Genomic DNA, 18,588 nt, shown 5'->3' with positions numbered 1-18,588 from the left:
AACTCACCTGTGAAATATGCCTGCTGGATCAGGCAGGGAAAGCAGCACCTGTAAATTCCTAGACAGCAAAAACCACATCAGCTGGGTTTGAAGCCCATTAAATCTTAGATCGGCAAGGCTTTCATTCACATCCATTCAAATTAGTTTTACTAAGCTGTGATTAACAGCTTACACACAGCTAGCTGTCTGGATTTGTTAATTTCACTTCCCTTCACACTGGAATGGATCTCAAGTACAAAACTGTGAAACTACCCACAATGTTTATAAACATTTAGCTATGATTCACAGCTCTTGGACTACAGCAAAGGCAGTTAAGTGCTCTCACTTCCTCTTTTTCTCTGCAGAAAGTTGATTTCAATTCATGAAGCTAGTAGCTGGTCAGAATGACATTGCCAAAACACTTTCATCATCCATCTTTACGCTGTCTGATATTGGACCTCTCTTTGCGAGGATCACAGCAGATACCCAATTCTCGTTGGTGTTGTAGCTTCTGGCTAGCGCCCACTCTCCTTGATTGAATATTCACTTTTTAGAGTTCTGCTCTCTCCTAGCAATCTGCACTTGTTGTCATTTGACAATCTCTGAAATATCAGGTGGTATTCACAAATTAAACTGTTTTTGTAGTTTCCTCCTGAACGGCAGCATTGCTGGTGAACTCTGTGTTGTGTGCTGGTAAGACATTAAGAATTTGTTTACTCTTCTTTCCAATGTACCTTGGTCCTTCAACGCCTTGATGAATATTTCAATGATGGAACAAACCATTCAGAAACCTGTTAGTTACAGGATGGTATGGAGCTGACTTTATATGCTGTAAACCATTCCCTCTTAGGTTATCCACAAACTCCTTCAAATGGGCTGCATATCTTTGTCACTTACAACCTGTTCCGGTGTACCAAATCTTGCAACTATTTTGTCTAGCTCCTCAATGGTTTGTTCGTTGTGGATTTCACGAGAACGACTTCTGGCTATTTAGAATGTGCATCCACAATCACTAGGAACATGTGACCCTCCACTAGACCAGCATAGTCTATTTGTATTCACTGCCATGGCTGTGTTGGCCATTCCCACGGATGTAACGGTTGTAGTGGTGGAGTGTTTTCTAGCTTCGCATAGGACTGACTTGCCCCACTTTCTCTTTAATTTTAGCATCTAATCCTGGCCACCAAAACTAACTGTGTGCCAGTTCCTTCATCCTCACTACCCCAGGATGTACCTCATGTAGTTGGTCAAGGACTTTGCTGCGCAAGCGTAGAGAAATAATCACTCAGATTCCTCATAATAAAGTCCATTCTGTACTATCAGCTCAAATCCTCGTGTGACGTAGGGCTTGAGCTCTGGATTTTACAATGAACATCTGACATTGTTCCTTTTTGGACCATCCATCATCTTCCTCATCGCTGGCTCAATTCTTGCTTACCTCTGTACTTGATATGAAGTCACAGGTACATTATCCACAAGTGAGAAATACAGGGAGCGGGATTCTTTGTTAGCCGACGGTGAAATCGGGGAGTGCGATTGGGCAGAGAATAGCTTCCAACGCCAAAATCGTGGCAGGCGCCGATTTGGCGCCAAATCACAATGCTCCGTCACCTCAGAAACGGTGTCAATGCAACGCATGGCGTGCATACACCATTTGCATATCATTAGTTGGCCCATCCGCGATTCTCTGCCTCCGAAGGGCCGAGTTCCCAACGGCGCGGTCCACTTGTGCACTCAAAAAAGAGTGAGAGAGTGGACGTACGGATAGTGTCCAACACTGCCATACTTCGCTGACAGTCATGCTGCTGGCTGGGGAGTTTCTGCCAGGGCCGGGGAAAGTAGCGGGGGGCGATGGCCGGGAGGTGGCCCGTGGTGTCTGGTGGTACGCCGATACCATTACCACGGCTGGCAAGGCATGTTTTCAATTATTTTTTTCCCAATTAAGGGCAATTTAGTATGACCAATTCACCTACCCTGCATATCGTTTTTGGTTGTGGGGGTGAAACCCACATAGACAGGGATAGAATGTGCAAACTCCACATGGACAGGGAACCGGTCCTTGGCACCCTGAGGCAGCAATGCTAACCACTACGCCACCGTACCACCCCAGAAATACAGGATGTTGATGAAATAGTCTTCAGGTTTTGCTTCACTTGTAACAGCAATCTTGACAAATCATCAGCGTTTGCTCTGACTTACAATATTGGATATCGTACCTGTGTGCTGACAATATCAAAGACCATCTTTGGAATCTACTGGATGTTAAAGGAGGAATACCTTTATACGGCTCAAAGATTGTCATCAAGATTCGAAGATCCATCAAAAGAGTAAAATCACGTTCATAAAAAGTAGTGGTGGAACCTTCTTACCCTGAAAATGATGCTCAAAGCCTCTTGGTCCAGCTGAGCATAATTTGTTTCAGTGCAAGAAAGAGTTTGGGAAGGAAATGCTATTGGTCGTTCCTTTCCTGCAGGCATTATATGTGAGACAGCTGCTAACCCCATAGGTTGACACATTGCAAGCAAGTTGTAACTTCAGTTTGGCATTGTAGTGGACAGCATTGATTCTGTAAGGCATATTTCTTTACCCAATTATAGCATGGCCAATCCACCTACCCTACACATCTTTTGGGTTGTGGGGGTGAGACCCATGCAGACCTGTAAGGCATCTTTTACCTCATTGTATGCCCTTTTGCATTCTTCTGACCAGTGCCACACAGCGCCGGCCCTAGGGTTACTGGCGCCCCGGGCAAGCTGAACTTCACGCCCTTCGGGAGGGGGGGGCCGAGGCGGGGGGCGGGGCCGAGGCAGAGGCGGGGGGGTGAGGCGGGGGGCGGGGCCGAGGCGGAGGGGGCGGGGCGGGGCCGAGGGGGGCGGGGGTGGGGCCGAGGGGGGTGGGGGCAGGGCCGAGGGGGGGGCGGGGGCGGGGCCGAGGAGGGGCGGGGGCAGGGCCGAGGGGGGGGCGGACGGAGGGGGGACGGAAGGGTGGGGGGGGGCGGGAGGGGAGGACGGAAGGGAGGGGAGGCCGGAGGGGAGGACAGGGGGGGAGGCCGGAGCGGGGGCGGAGGCGGCCACCGCGCATGCGCTGGTTGGCACCGGCCCAACTGCGCATGCACAGGACCCGAGTCTCTGGCGCCCCCGAGCACATGGCGCCCCGGGCGACTGCCCGAGTTGCCGGTACCTTGGGCCGGCCCTGGTGCCACACCTGTTTGGCACATAATAACATGTGTAAAGGTGTCAATTGTGTCGCTAAATTAGGCAAGAGTTTTCCATAATAATTGATCAATTCAAAAAGCGACCGAAGTTGTGTCACATTTTGAGGACGTGGTGCTTCTAAGATTGCCATCTTCTTCGGCTCCTTGTGTAAGCCATCTGTATCGATGCATGACCCAGATTATGCTTTGGTAGATGTTTTAGAATAGCTTCCAAGTTCTTCAGGTGTTCCTGTTCACTCAAACTGGTGACAAGAATATAATTCAAAAAACATTGCATTCTATTTAACCCACTCAGTATTTGATTCATGGACCTCTGAAAAAGAACAGGAGCAGATGTTGTTCCAAAAGGAAATCTTCTGTAACAAACCAGATCTTTATGTGTAACTATCGTGAATAGCGGTTGTGATTTTGCAGCAACATTTATTTGAAATATGCCTGCTATAAATCATTTTTACTGAATTTCTGTCCTCCAGAAAGTCCAGCAAACAAGTCTTCAATCAGCGGCCAGTGGATAGTGATCTGCTCTCAATACTGGATTAATAGTTGTTTTAAAATCTCTAGATATTCTCACAGCCATTGTGTTTCACTACAGGAACTAATGGTGTTGCCCAATCACTCTTGGCAACTGGCTCAATGGCTCCTGTTTGAACTAGCCTTTCTAGTTCTTCTTCAACTTTTGGTCTGTTGCCATCCAGTGGGGTTCTTGCATTTATTTTCTGAACGGCAGCTTTCCCCCACTGAGTGTCTGGCCTTTACCCGTGATTGTAGTCGATTTTCTTGGTTAAAAACCTTCAGCATTACTGATTTGCTTCGGCCAATGTGTGTGTGAGTCCAAGAATCTTTCTCTGCTCTCGATGCCATCTCCAGCGATTTGTTGACGACTTTTTTATTTTGCTCAGCCAGTTTTCTCTTTTGTTATATCTTTGAGTTTGCCACAAAGAGAACAGGTTTGGAGGTGCCACACTCTGGATTCTTACAAACATGATGAGAGATTTTATTAGGGATGTTGCTCTTACAAACTAAAATGGAGAACTGAAGCACTCACTACTGACGTCTTTACAGATCACGTGACACTTCGCCAGCAGGGATGTATTCTCTAATACATAACACTTTGTCATACCATTAATTGTTATTTCATTTCACTTTGAAGCTCCTTAGGATATTTTTCAATATTAAATATGCTATATAAATGCAAACTGTGTTTCAGTCAATAACATTGTTTTTGCGCTTGAGGAACTGATATTGATCATCAAGAAAACACCCTACACTTACTAAATAATTGTTGTTGATGTGCTTCACGTTATTTGTTAAATATCCTAATACTGACACTGCATATTATAACAACACTTACAGTGAGAATCGATTTTTAATTTATTTTGCCACCTCACTGAATTAAAAACTAAAGGACGAATAACAATTTAAACTAAAACAGAAAGCGACTATTGTTTTAACATATTATGTCACACTACGGTTAGTTCAATTTGGAAAAAAATAGATTACTTTGAGTGGAACCTTAAGTGTTGCCCCAATTGTATTGTAGTCATTGAATTCCTGCTAGAAACAATCACTTTGTTTAGACAGATGCAAAACAGTGCAAGGTCCCACAAACAGCAAATAAATGACCAATTTTGTTGCTTTTGCTTGAGGGGTGAATGTTTTTTTTAAATTTAGAGTACCCAATTCATTTTTTTCCAATTAAGGGCAATTTAGTGGGCCCAATCCACCTTCTCTGCATATCTTTGGATTATGGGGACAAAACCCACGCAAACATGGGGAGAATGTGCAAACTCCACAAGGACAGTGACCCAGAGCCAGGATCGAACCTGGGACCTGGGCGCCGTGAGGCAGCAATGCTAACCACTACGCCACCGTGCTGCCCTGCTTAAGGGGCGAATTTTGACGAGAACAGCTGACGTTCATATCATGCCATGGTATCTTTTACAACATCAAACAAGTAGCCTACTTTTATTTGTCATTCAAAACCCTGTAACTCATGCAGCAGTGTGATTCTGGAGATGCCAATTTTGCTCAAATCCTGGTCCTTCAGCACACAATATTTGACTTGGAAGCAAGAATGATGCCATTCTTAAGCCAAACACACTCTGATTGAAAGCTTGTTGTGGGACATTGCGCTAGTTTTCTTATTTCTAAAATCTACCCAAAACTAATCTGTGAAAGTATTATTTCAGTGAGGCAGTGGTAAAACTACAAAAGAGATTCCCTAGTAGTGTGATGGAGGCTGATATTGTTAATTTTTTTAAATACAAATTAGATAGTTTTCTACAATGTACAGTATATTTTGCTCTACATTGTACACTGGCTAGAATCAAAACTGTATCATTGTGTGGTGCATTAGCAGCATAAATTCATCTACATATTGGAACAGGAGCTTCCTGCTTTTTAAAAATTGAAAAACCACAAACTCTTGTCTAGTTGCAATGACGCTGGTGGATGGACTGCACTGATGGTTTGAGAGATTTATAAAACAAAATTTCTTGAGCACTCCGAACTAGGCGTCATTTTTAAAATATAAGAGGTCATTCATTTAAGACAGAGATGAGGAAAACTTTTTTTCTGTCAAAGGGTTGTCAGTCTCTGGAACTCTCTTCCTCAAAAGGCGTTTGATGCAGATTCTTTGAATACCTTTAAGGCAGAGCTAGATAGATTTTTGATTAACAAGGGGTGAAAGGTTACCGGTAGGCAGGGATATGGGGTTGAAATTACACTCACATCAGCCGAGGACTTATTGAATGGAGGAGAAGGCTCGAGTGGCCTACTCCTGCTCCGACTTTGTATGTTCGAATCGACACAACTGTCTAGTGCATTTTCAACTCCCCACAGATGCTTTTTCCCCCCAGACCCACCAACTCCCCCCAGATGTTTACTGAAGGAGGTACTTCCAGATTGTCCTGCCCCAGTGTTGTCACTAGTACTTGCTTGTAAAACAAAAACATTCATAAAATTTTATTCCAAGCAACTTTATATAATAATGAAGAGAGTACTTCTGAGGTTTGCTGTTAAATTTTATACCTTTTGTTACAGTTTTTTGTAACTGATGGGTGCAGTCCCAGAAGTGCTATTAAAGTAACCATTCTTTGTGAGCCGTTAAGTGTCGTTGGACCTTATGAGCTTTAACATCAGAACTACGTGCAGTCTGCATATGTATGCACTTTCAGCAATGGTGACTGCAGAGTAAATAGGACAGTGACCTTCTGTTTGTCTTCCAGCACATTTACCATTGTCATTACAACTGGGTGGTTACAAAAATTGTTCAAATATAACTCTGGCGGATGTAGAACATGTAGTGCACAGCATGGAACAAATATGGATTCTTTGTGGTTTGAACGATCATTTATAAGGATGCAAAAATTAATTTATGTAAATGCTTTTGGCTGTGAGTTATCAGAATTTGCATTAACATATTTACATACGCGCAGGAAATTGACGAGGCCTACAATATAATCAAACAAGAAGGTTCTAAGCTGCACCCAATGCTGGGAGAACTAGTGCCAATTCCTTTTTACCCAGCACAGGGTATGTATGTTGACAGACCAAGTGACATGTTGGAGAAGAACTGCAAACGATACAAAAGGAGAGTGATGTTGACCACAAGTATGGGAGAGTCCTTACTTTGCATAGAGAACGTGAAGTTTGTCATCGATGTGGGCATGGAGAAAAGGAATGTGAGTACACCATATCTTTCACTGACTTTGTTTAGCAGGTGTACATTAAAGGTATGTCACTTTGGTGCAATCTACCCGAATGGAAACAGAGTTCCATCGCGCACGATTAGCCAGGTGTTTCCCGGTGCTCAGAGCACCAACACCATGCTATTGAATGACCATTCGGAGGGATTGGGGGCGTCAGCAAGGAACTCATAGCCGAGGCCGCACTTAGTCCCATTTTCTGCAGTGAGGAGCTCTTCTCGACACCCCAACATGACCTCCAAAACCCCTCCAAGCACTAACTCCACCGTTCAAATGGTCCTCGGGCCACCCCGCACCTGCACGGGTCACCCCTGGGCCCAATCCGCAACATGAAAATGGCAGCCTGGCACCCTGGCAGTGCTCCTGCTAACTGGTAGTGCCATTTGGACACCTTGTCAGTTCCAGGTGTCAGGCTGGCAGTGCAAAGGTGCACAGGTGGCATTGGCAGTGTCAGAGTGCCGCCCTGCCCAGAGGCCTTTGATCCCCTGGGAGACCCCCACCCCTCATGAATGTCATTGCGTCAGCAATGAACGGCACTTGCCCGAGATCTCCAAGGTGAGGGAGTTAGATCGCACACCTTGGGTAGATCGTGGGAATGATTATTTGAGTGAGATTAGTTGTCTCACTCTAACATGCAGGTTTGCCAAAAAGTGATCCTGCCCACAATGGGTGGGATTCACATCGCCTCGTCTTGCGAGAACCTGTTGGATCTTGTGAGGCATTGTGAACCAGTTAGATTCCAGAAGAGGAATTATCTGGCATCTACCGGTCACGTTGCGCCTTGCCACTTTTCAGGCGTAGTGTGTCCCATAGGCCTCACTCTATATTCCAAAATGTAGAACACTACACACTATTCGAGCAAAATCTTTTATATTCTCTTGTACCAGAGCATAAAAGAGCACCCACGTGATGAGCGCAAAGTAGAACCAAAGGAAAAGCATGCACAGATAATGATCCAACTCTTCTGGTCAGAATCAGAAACCCTATTTCCAACCCTGATTAGACCAAAAATGCACAATTAAGTTCCTCCAATTTTTCAGTAACAATCTTCTGATGGCAGATCCTTCACGTCTAACCCAGTGCCACAGGCATTAAAGTGTAGCAACATAGAGAATCCTTGCGCAAGCCATGCCCGCCTTTTACGGCACCAGCTGTCGTATTCTGATAAGCAGAGATTTTAAATGGCCGGTCCTGCATAGACCACCCAGACAATGGCATCCTGACACAAATACTGCAACAGGATGATAACTCTTTCAAAAAGCTAATGGCTGGAATATTATCAGTCCTGAAATCAAAGCCAGTCCCAGGTAATTGACAAAGATCACTCTTGAAATCATTGTGGAGAAAGACGGCCACACAACTCAAGTGACCATTTTGAATTCTGTATATTCCTTTGAAAACTGAGATACCTCCAGATTTCTCTTGGCTGGGCAAGCATCCGGCTACTATCTCTCAACACTTTGACGCTTGTCTGATTTTAAAAGTCTCTGATCATTGGCTGCAAAGTTGTCCAAGTATAAAAATCCCATCATGCTTAATTGTCATTCATTTTAAGGACTTTTGTGCTACTGTCTCCAATGAGGGACTCATCTGCACTGACCTCCACATGAAGGAAACACCTACTGAACTTTAACTTCTTAGACTCTGGAAATCACATGAACTAATATTCATTTCTGTGGCTCTTTTGCTGTTGTTGTCCATAGTTGTTAAAACTTCCTCTTTGTTTCCTTTACCATATATGAGTGTGTGTGTGAGGTTGCGAACATCTTTCCTCCCACTCCCACAACACCTCGGTTTGAATGTGAAATAAATAACCTTCTGAGTTAATCCTAAAGGACTTACTGTGTGGTACTTGTAAAATTGGACTACACAAACTGAGGGTTTGGGGAAACAGCCTGCTTTAAAAATAACTCAAAATCTGCTTATGAACAGACAGGGAGAGGATAAAGAGGTTCTGTTGCCTCTCTCCTGTCTGTAACAATTTGTTAATTGCATATATATTTATGAAAGGGTTATGAATTCTAATTGCAGTTCTTACCAGCAATGCATTGGTCTATCAAGTTTCTTAACATGACTATATTTGTGAAGCCAACAAATTGTTTTTTGTTCTGGAGTCTATTGGAAAAGAAAGGGACTGCTTATCGACTGATGCATTGATTTGGGATTGTTTTCCTTTATTGTTGGTGGGTGAACTGCTGTGCTTGGCCGAAATGGAGGGAGGATGAACTCATGGGCTGATTGGCATTTCACACTCTGATTTGATATATGCACTATCGTCATATTTCATTTGGGGAGGACCTCAATTTAGGTGGATTAATAGCAGCAATCTGCCGCTTCAACAGGAGCCCGTGCAAGCAAATGACTAAAAATTTAAACTAAATTGGAGACTCAGATCAAATGGGAAACGAATAGGATTCTGATGAGATGCACATATTAAGAGCAGTGTCAAATTTCAAATAGTTTCTCATAAAAGTCTTTGTTTAATTTACGTATATCCCAGTGTTTGAAATTCTTGATGGATCTTCAAAAAAGTCCTTCCAGATGTGACAACCTTTCTTGCATCTCAATGATGCATCTTCAAATCCCACAGTTTGATTATAATTGCACTGTTATTAGCATTTTCTAAAAAGATGAAGAGACTTTTCATGTACTGAGAGTAATAAATTGTAGAGTTTCACACCTAGAACATAGAACAGTACAGCACAGAACAGGCCCTTCGGTCCTCGATGTTGTGCCGAGCAATGATCACCCTACTCAAACCAACGTATCCACCCTACACCAGTAACCCCACCCCATTAATCTTTATTTTTTAGGACACTTAGGGCAATTTAACATGGCCAATCCACCTAACCCGCACATCTTGTGGGAGAAGATTGAACCTCTACTTCAAGTTATCAATCAAGGACGTTTCCACAGAAATTGTCGCAGCCAAGGAGTTTATCTGTTGGTTGGCAGTTTCTCTGCAAGTACATAAAACATAGAACATACAGTACAGAAGGAGGCGATTTGGGTCATCGAGGTCTGCACCGACCCATTTAAGCCATCACTTCCACCCTATCCCCGTAACCCAATACTTTGTCAATTTGCTCACAAAACTATCTGAACTCTACTCGTGGCTTTTGGAAATCGCTTCTGTGAATAGTTTTAACCATGATCAACTATTAGTTAATCAATTATGCCTTGGAAAACCAAGTACGGTGGTTGTGGATACCAATTGGTGAGAAGCTGATAGTGCCATATACTAATTTGATGGCAGAAGTGCCCCTCACCAGTCCCAATCATTGGCTTTTAGTTGGCCTGAGCTTCAATTCCCCTGGCCCTGGCATGTGAACGTGTTACTCGAGGCACTTCATATTAGGTGGGCTTTTACATGTGTGAAATTCTTAGTAATTTTGTTTGGAGTAACCTTGGCATATTTTGGAACTATCCAGCTGGCAAATAAAGCTCTGCCTCACTGTATCTTTCAGACATTCTTGATTTTTGTCTATAGATTGTAATTTTGTTCATGATCTAATCCTAGGTTTATAATCCAAGAATACGAGCAGATTCTTTAGTGATGCGACCAACTCAGCAAAATCCAGGCAGAGATGCGCATCACATCATGGGCACAGGCTAAACTGGGTTTAAAAGTTTCTGAGATATTTTTATACAGCATTTGAAATTGGATGAGGTTATATACATCCATCAATGAAATTTGTCTGTGTACTTTTAAAATTAATTCCTGGGCTGTGGGTGTCGCTGGCTGGGGCCTGCATTTATTGTCCATCCCTAATTACCCTTGAGTGGCTTGCTAGGCCAGATCAGAGGGTTATTTAAGAGTCAGGAGTCAAATCTATGCCAGGCCAGGTAAGGATGGAAGATTTCCTTCCTTTAAGATGAGGTTTCATTGTCATCAATTGGGACTTTTATTAAGTTCCAAATTTTTATTAAATTAAAATTTCGCCTTCTGCTGTGGTGGGATTCACAGGCTCAGAACATTGCCCTAGGTGATGGATTGATTTGTTTATTGTCACGTGTACCGAGGTACAGTGAAAAGTATTTTTCTGCGAGCAGCTCAAACAGATCATTAGTACATGAAAAGAAAAGAAAATACATAATAGGGAAACACAAGACACACAGTGTAATACATAGACATAGGCATCGGGTGAAGCATACAGGAGTATAATATATCAGGACAGTCCATAAGACGGTTCGTTTAGGAATCTGGTAACAGGGGGAAGCTGTTTTTGAATCTGTTTGTGCATGTTCTCAGACTTTTGTATCTCCTGCCCGTTGGAGTAGTGGAAGAGTGAGTAAGCCGGGTGGGAGGGGTCTTTTGATTATGCTGTTCGCTTCCCAAGGCAAGCAGTCCAATGATACCACTACACTGCTACGCCCCTGTAAATGAACCCAGTCCAGTAAGTGAGTAAATTATGCCCCTCTTTTATTTCAGTTGACTGAGAGGAAGTTTACTCCAGAGCTTTTGTGCAAGACATTGAAGCATGATTGATGCTGGGTGTCTGAAGTGGGAATTTCCTTTCTTGCTTTGATTTAAAATTAACAAAGTCAATGGTATGAGGGAAGGTTCACTGCCAATGTTAGTAATACTGTTCTGGATAAGGGAAAATATAGAAGAAAACTTGTACCACACTAGCTCAGAATAACCTTTATTGTCCATTTTTGACATATGTGACACCAAGGAAAATGAAACACGTTTCAAGGTATGCATTTATTTTCTGCACAATTACAAAGACTGCTTTTATGATTTCAATAACTGTTCTTGTAGCCTTTCATTTTGCACAAATATTAATTTCAAAAGCATAACTAAGCTATTCTGAACAAATTGGTTTTCTCAGGCAAATGTTTCCGATGATATACTGAGGAGTTCTGAAGGATGAGATGACAGAGCTTTCACAGCTTGCGTACTAGAATCTAACCTTACTCGCATGGTTTTATTCCTGAAAAGAATGGGATTATAGCAAGACATGGGCCAACTGTGACTTCATGACAAGCCAGGCTAATATTCATAGTTACAAAATGCCAACAAATGGGTGAAATTACCTGTTTCTGAAGTGAATATAGAGTTTAAAACTGTTTAAAATATTAGAATTATAGAACTGAAGCCAAATTTTGATATGATGTCCATTGTTCACAACCTATTTTAAAAATAAATTTAGAGAACCCAATTACATTTTTTCTCAATTAAGGGGCAATTTAGCATGGCCAATTGCCTACCCTGCACATCATTTTGGGGTTGAGACCCACGCAGACAGAGCGAGAATGTGAAAACTCCACATGGAGAGTGACCAGAGACCAGGATCGACCCTGGTCCTTGGCGCCATGAGGCTGCAGTGCTAACCACTGCCGCCCACCGTGCTGCCCTTACTGTTCCACAATCTTGCCAAAAACTCTTATCCGACTTTCTAAGCTGATAAAATATGTAAGTAATCCATACTTCCTAATAAATGTATTACATCATTTTTAGGAATATAAATGTATTGCTAATAATTTGTGCCTTGCCTTGTTCTTAACTTGTACAGCCAATGGAAGATAATCTAACCCAATAAACTTAAAAAAATAAGTGCTCGTTCATAAATATACAAAGTATATTTGAGCTGCCGGTAGATTATTACATTGGCCAAAAAAGGAATCATTGGAGACATCTGCTTTGTACTGAATGGGTAGTCTATAACATACACTGCATACAGTATTTGCATTGTGTTTTAATTCTGAAGGCTGAATTTGAGCTGTCTCTGCAATTTTTATTCCACCAATACAACCTTGTTTGTATTGCACAAATCCTCTGACTCCACATTGCTGAAACATGATGCAATGCTTAAAAACAGACATTTTGTATATGTGCAAGTTTTTGAAGTTAAAATTAGTTATGGCACATTTTGAACTGTGCCAAAACAACGAGTTTTGATTCTAGACAGACTGATTCACAGCCTATACTGGAACTATTTTCTGAAAATTTGTGGACTCGCTTTCATTAATTTTTGTCAAGCTGCACCCTGATTCTCACCGCAGGTACCAAAGCCATTGTTAGGAGCCGACGGCTTGCTTTGTCTGGTAAGGCTGAGTAGTTGTACTGTACACTCCAGCCATGACATACCAAGTCTTTCAAATTGTTAAATGCAGCAGAAATGAGAACGTTAGTGTAAGTTCACAAATTGTACACAGTGAGCTATACTTCAGCTGCTGAATATGAACCAAAAAACAAAGTACTTCCCGACACAACTGAATAAAATGACCTAATTTACTAAAATAAACCTGTAAAGAGAGTTTGAGATGAGAAACATGTTACTAGAATAATGCTGACCAGCTGTGGAAGATGAAAAGTATAGAATTTTAAAAATGAGATGCTGTATTGCTTGTTGTATATTGGCTATCTTTTTCACCAATTAGGATCAAGGATTTTATAACTTTAGTTAAATGTCATGGGTTCTGGGATTAGGTTTGGTGAAAACTTAAATATTATGGCTGATATTTCAATTGATTAGTATTCATGAGCACCTTGAGCCTACTCACTGTCAAGCTAAATATGGGTGGTTGGTTCCTTTCAGCTTCTGATTAATGATTATTTGCTTAAATATTGCCAGAGTCCAAGTCATTTTTAAAATGTATTTGCGGGATGTGGGCACTGTTGACTGGGCCAGCATTTATTGCCCATCCCTAACTGCTCTCCAGTTTAGAGAGTGTTTGAGAATCAACCACATTGCTGTGGATCTGGAGTCATATGTAGGCCAGACCAGGTCGGAGTGGAAGATTTCCTTCCCTATAGGACATTAGGGCGGAAGGGCCTGTTCTGTGCTGTACTGTTCTAAATCTAAATTTAAAAAAAAGGTGGGCAGCACGGTAGCATAGTGGTTAGCATCAATGCTTCACAGCTCCAGGGTCCCAGGTTCGATTCCCGGCTGGGTCACTGTCTGTGCGGAGTCTGCACGTCCTCCCCGTGTGTGCGTGGGTTTCCTCCGGGTGCTCCGGTTTCCTCCCACAGTCCAAAGATGTGCGGGTTAGGTGGATTGGCCATGCTAAATTGCCCGTAGTGTCCTAAAAAAAAGTAAGGTTAAGGGGGAGTTGTTGGGTTACGGGTATAGGGTGGATATGTGAGTTTGAGTAGGGTGATCATTGCTCGGCACAACATCGAGGGCCGAAGGGCCTGTTCTGTGCTGTACTGTTCTAAATCTAAATTAGTGAACCATATGGGTTTTTTCTACAATGGTTTCATGGCCATCATTTCAATTCCTGATTTTTATGGAATTCAAACCATCTGACATGGACTTGATCCAGATCTTACCCACAAGTTTCTGTATTACTAGTCCAATAACAATACCACTACACCACCACCTCCCCGTTATCACCTACAGACTTGGCTGATCAAAAGAACACTTTGGTTGAGAGACTAACTATGCATGGTGGATGATGGGCACATAGATTAAAGAATGCCATATGAGCAAAAGGTTTAGAATTCAAAATCAATGATAACCATTACATAATAAACAAGTAAGTTACCTTTTCTACCAGCCCCGGAAGCCTTGATGCAGGCATTAGAAGACCTTGATTACCTTGCAGCCCTGGATGATGATGGAAATCTGTCAGAAATTGGAATCATTATGTCAGAATTTCCACTGGATCCCCAAATGGCAAAAGCTCTTGTTGCATCCTGCGAATTTGACTGTGTCCATGAAATGTTAACAATAGCCGCCATGGTAACAGGTACTAAAGCAACCAGTTATGTTTCTTGCCCTCTTTCTGTTTTCTCTATATAATTTTATGATGCATAGATTACATTACCGGTTTCTTTTTGGAAGATTTATGTGTATGACAATCATGTTTTGTTATATTATGGTAAGCCATTCATAGAATCATAGAACTTACAGTGCAGAATAAGGCTATTCGGCCCATCGAGTCTGCACTGGCCCTTGGAAAAGAACAGCCCTACCGGGCCCACACCACCACTACTGTAACCCAGTAACCTCACCTAACCTTTTTTGGACACTAGGGGCAATTTAGCATGCCCAATCCACCTAACACTCACATCTTTAGATTGTGGGAGGAAACCGGAGCATCCGGAGGAACCCATGCAGACACGGGGAGAAAGTGCAGGACCTCCGCACCGACAGTGACCCAAGCCGAGAATCGAACCTAGGATCCTGTAGCTGTGAAGCAATTGTGCTAACTCCAATGAGCTACCGTGCTGCCCATCTGGCCTGATAAACTATGCTGCTTCTGAAAGTCAGGAAATTAGACATTAGTATTCGACCTGTAATATCTGCTTTCGTTTTGCCATTTCACAGGTGTGCTAGTACAAAACATGCAACATATTTCAAATTTTGGAAACTATTTCCAATTCAGCCTTGAACATTTTTAAACAAAGCCTCAAAGAACTTCAACGAGTCATTACCATGACAGAAAGACAGACTGCACCAAAAAGCAACTGCTGTAATTGTTTCCTTTATTTCTCTTTTGTAAAGCTCCCTTTGTTTCTTGGATCCACCTCCTGGTTCAGAGGACAGTTGCAAGAGCGGTTGTCGGAGGAAATTCTTGCATCCAGAGGGTGATCACTTACCCTCATAAACGCTTTACAGGGATCAAGCAAAACAAGCTGCTTCATCAAATCAATGTAAGTAAACTTTGGAACAGGAGGAAGAGGGTTCCCAGTTTTTAACAAAAATGCTTATTTTGCGTACTGAAGAATTATTTTGCTCTGATTGACTCACTAGCCACCTTCTGTTATATTGCTCCTTTATAAAACTCAATAAACCTGCCGTTCGAATGGATTGGATTTTACTCTTGTGCAGTCTGTGGGATGAGAAGTGGTGCCATGACAACTTCTTGAATTGCTCGGCTCTGAGGACAGCAGATGCCGTGCGAGCTGACCTACTGGACACTATGCAGCGCATCGAGCTACCCGTTTCACAACCTGCATTTGGCACCCACAAGAATTCATTGAATGTGAAAAGAGCTTTGCTGTCTGGTTATTCATGCAGGTAAAGGACCTCTTTGCTAACATTTTTCCACCGTGTTTTGGAGCTGAATTTCTGACTTCTGAATGAGATCTATGTTTAAAAGTATTTGGTAACATTGTGAGTAGCAGCAATCTGATGGACAGTTAGGTCCATAGCAATCCCTTTGTATTGCCTCCCCCCCCCCCACCCCAGATATTTGCAATGTGTAGCCCAATCAATAAATGGTAAAATTCCTCTTATCAAATGGCTTTGAATACTGCTGAACATGGAGATGCAAACTGGCAATATTTGAGATGAGGTTGTCTAGGAATGCCCACCTTCTCAACCTTGTCCCTCGCCTGAGATGTGGTGATCCTCAGGCTAAATCACCACCAGTCAGCTCTCCTCCTCAAAGAAGCCTATGGTCATCTGGGACTGTGGCGACTTTACCTTACCATTTGAAAATTTAGTAAGACTCTTTTGATGACAGAAACTGTAGATTAGAATTGCATTACTCTATTTGTATCTCACATTTAGGGATTTTCAATGTTACGGTTCGCAATTGTAGAAATTAGTTCAATGTAGCATTCCTACTTCTAGACCGCTCGAGATGTTGATGGATTAGGAAATTACGTCATGCTAACGCACAGACACGTAGCCCAGCTGCACCCTTTTTCAAGCTACTGTTCAGCAAGATTAAAACCAGAATGGGTTTTGTTCCATGAATTTACAATATCTGAGAACAATTGTATCAGGATTGTTTCAGATGTGACACCTGAAATGTAAGTAAGCTCAATTTCTTTGGAGTCCGAACAGTGCTGTTGAAACATGCATAATTGAATGCCTTGCATCTGTAATAAATGTTGCCATTTAATTGCATCAGTCAACTTGTACTATCAAGGGGTTTGAGAAGATAAAAACCCGACAACAAAGCTATAATGGCTTATCAATATCCTCTCAACCTCAACATACCTTACCACCTCAGAACAAAGGGTCCTCAGTTTTCTGCTGACGGAATGTCATTTTGAATAATAATGATGAGAAATATGCATTGCAGAATAATGATTTGAGATTTAACCGTTGCTTCCTTATCATTGTAATATCTGCTTCCTATTCTTAAGAGCTGGAGAGCTTGACATCCTTTGTCGGATAAATAGCAACCCAAATTAATGGACAGCATGGTGGTTAGCATTGCTGCCTCACAGCTCTAGGGACCTGGGTTCAATTCCGGACTCGGGTGACTGTGTGGAATTTGCACTTTGTCCCCATGTCTGCATGGGTTTCCTCCGGGTAGTCCAGTCCAAAGATGTGCAGGTTAAGTGGATTGGCTATGCTAAATTGCCCTTAGTGCCCAAAAAGGTTAGGTGGGGTTACTGGATTACAGGTAGAGGTGTGGGCATAGGCCCTTTCCAAGGGCTGATGCAGACTCAATAGGCCGAATGGCCTCCTTCTGCATTGCAAATTCTATGATAATCTATGACTTCTCACTTTTTGTTCTCCCAGTGCGTGCATGGGTTTCCACGGGCACTCCAGTTTCCTCCTACAAGTCCCAAAAGGTAGAAATTTGGACATTCTGAATTCTCCCTCAGTGTAACCGGGTGGTGCCAGAATGTGGCGACTAGGGGCTTTTCACAGTAACTTAATTGCATAATGTAAGCCTACTTGTGACAATAAAGATTATTAATTTAATTATGTGCAGTGTGCAGTTATAACAACGGTGGAAGCCCAAGTTGGGTTTTCTCAGAATTATACTGTGCAGGCTATTCGACCCCTCTCTGAAAGAACTATCCAATTATTTTCATCGAATTTACAGTGCAGGAGGCCATTCGGCCCATCGAGTCAGCTCTTGGAAAGAGCACCCTACCCAAGCCCACCTCCACCCTATCCCCCTAACCCTACCCAACACTAAGGGCAATTTAGCATGGCCAATCCACCTAACCTGCACATCTTTGGACTGTGGGAGGAAACCCACGCAGGCACGGGGAGAACGTGCTGACTACGCACAGACAGCGACCCAAGCCGGGAATCGAACCTGGAGCTGTGAAGCAATTGTGCTAACCACGATGCTACCGTACTGCCGCTAAATTAGTCCCACTCTCTCATCATGAGCCTGCAATTTTTCACTATTTATCCACTTTTCTTTTGAAAGCTTCCACCCTCCACCCTTTCAAGCAGTGTATTCCAGATCAAAACACATGTGTAAAAAGAAACTCATCTCTCATCTGGCTCAGTTACCAATTTCCTTAAATGTGTGTCTTTTAGTTACTAACCCTCAATTAAAGCCCCTCATAATGGAGCACTGAAAGAATGGAAGCTAGATGTGCAATTAGACAACGCTGTACATGACCACCAGACATCTCAAAGCAATTTACCACTAATGAAGTACCTTTGAAGTGTAGTCATTGTTGCAATGTAGGAAAGAACATCCCAAGTTGCTTCACAGGGATGTAACGGACAAAGAAAATGGGAAGGGGCAGCGAAGCTCAATCCCAACATTTCTTCATCCAGAATTACACATGATTTTCACGGGTGGCGGAAAGATAATTAACTTTAAAGCCTTCTATCCATTATGTGGTTAAAACCCATAAATCTCATTTGAAACAAAGGATTGAAACAGGGGTCTTTTTGCTCTGTATGACTCGGCCTCAAACCATATTGTTCTCTCCCATGACACTGGAGATGTTTTTCCATTTGATTCATTTGCATCAATTCTATCCAAAGCTTGTAGATAGTTCAGGTAATGCACCATCTGGACTCT

General features: G+C 42.6%; 1 protein-coding gene across 1 annotated transcript in view; it reads left to right on the top strand.

Annotated features, from left to right (window-relative positions):
* dhx32a (DEAH (Asp-Glu-Ala-His) box polypeptide 32a) overlaps nt 1-18,588 on the top strand; it is a 38,283-nt gene that overhangs the window by 18,954 nt on the left and 741 nt on the right. The window contains 8 exon segments of the mRNA XM_038774012.1: nt 6,631-6,876; nt 10,421-10,465; nt 10,467-10,521; nt 14,407-14,642; nt 15,471-15,505; nt 15,684-15,872; nt 16,431-16,437; nt 16,440-16,612. Of these exon segments, the coding sequence (XP_038629940.1) occupies nt 6,631-6,876; nt 10,421-10,465; nt 10,467-10,521; nt 14,407-14,642; nt 15,471-15,505; nt 15,684-15,872; nt 16,431-16,437; nt 16,440-16,612 (986 nt within the window).

This window comes from Scyliorhinus canicula, chromosome 16, assembly GCF_902713615.1.
Source record: "Scyliorhinus canicula chromosome 16, sScyCan1.1, whole genome shotgun sequence".
In the NCBI taxonomy this organism is placed as follows: domain Eukaryota; kingdom Metazoa; phylum Chordata; class Chondrichthyes; order Carcharhiniformes; family Scyliorhinidae; genus Scyliorhinus; species Scyliorhinus canicula.
Note: the sequence above shows the minus strand (reverse complement) of the source record. Positions and strands in the feature narration are given on the sequence as shown.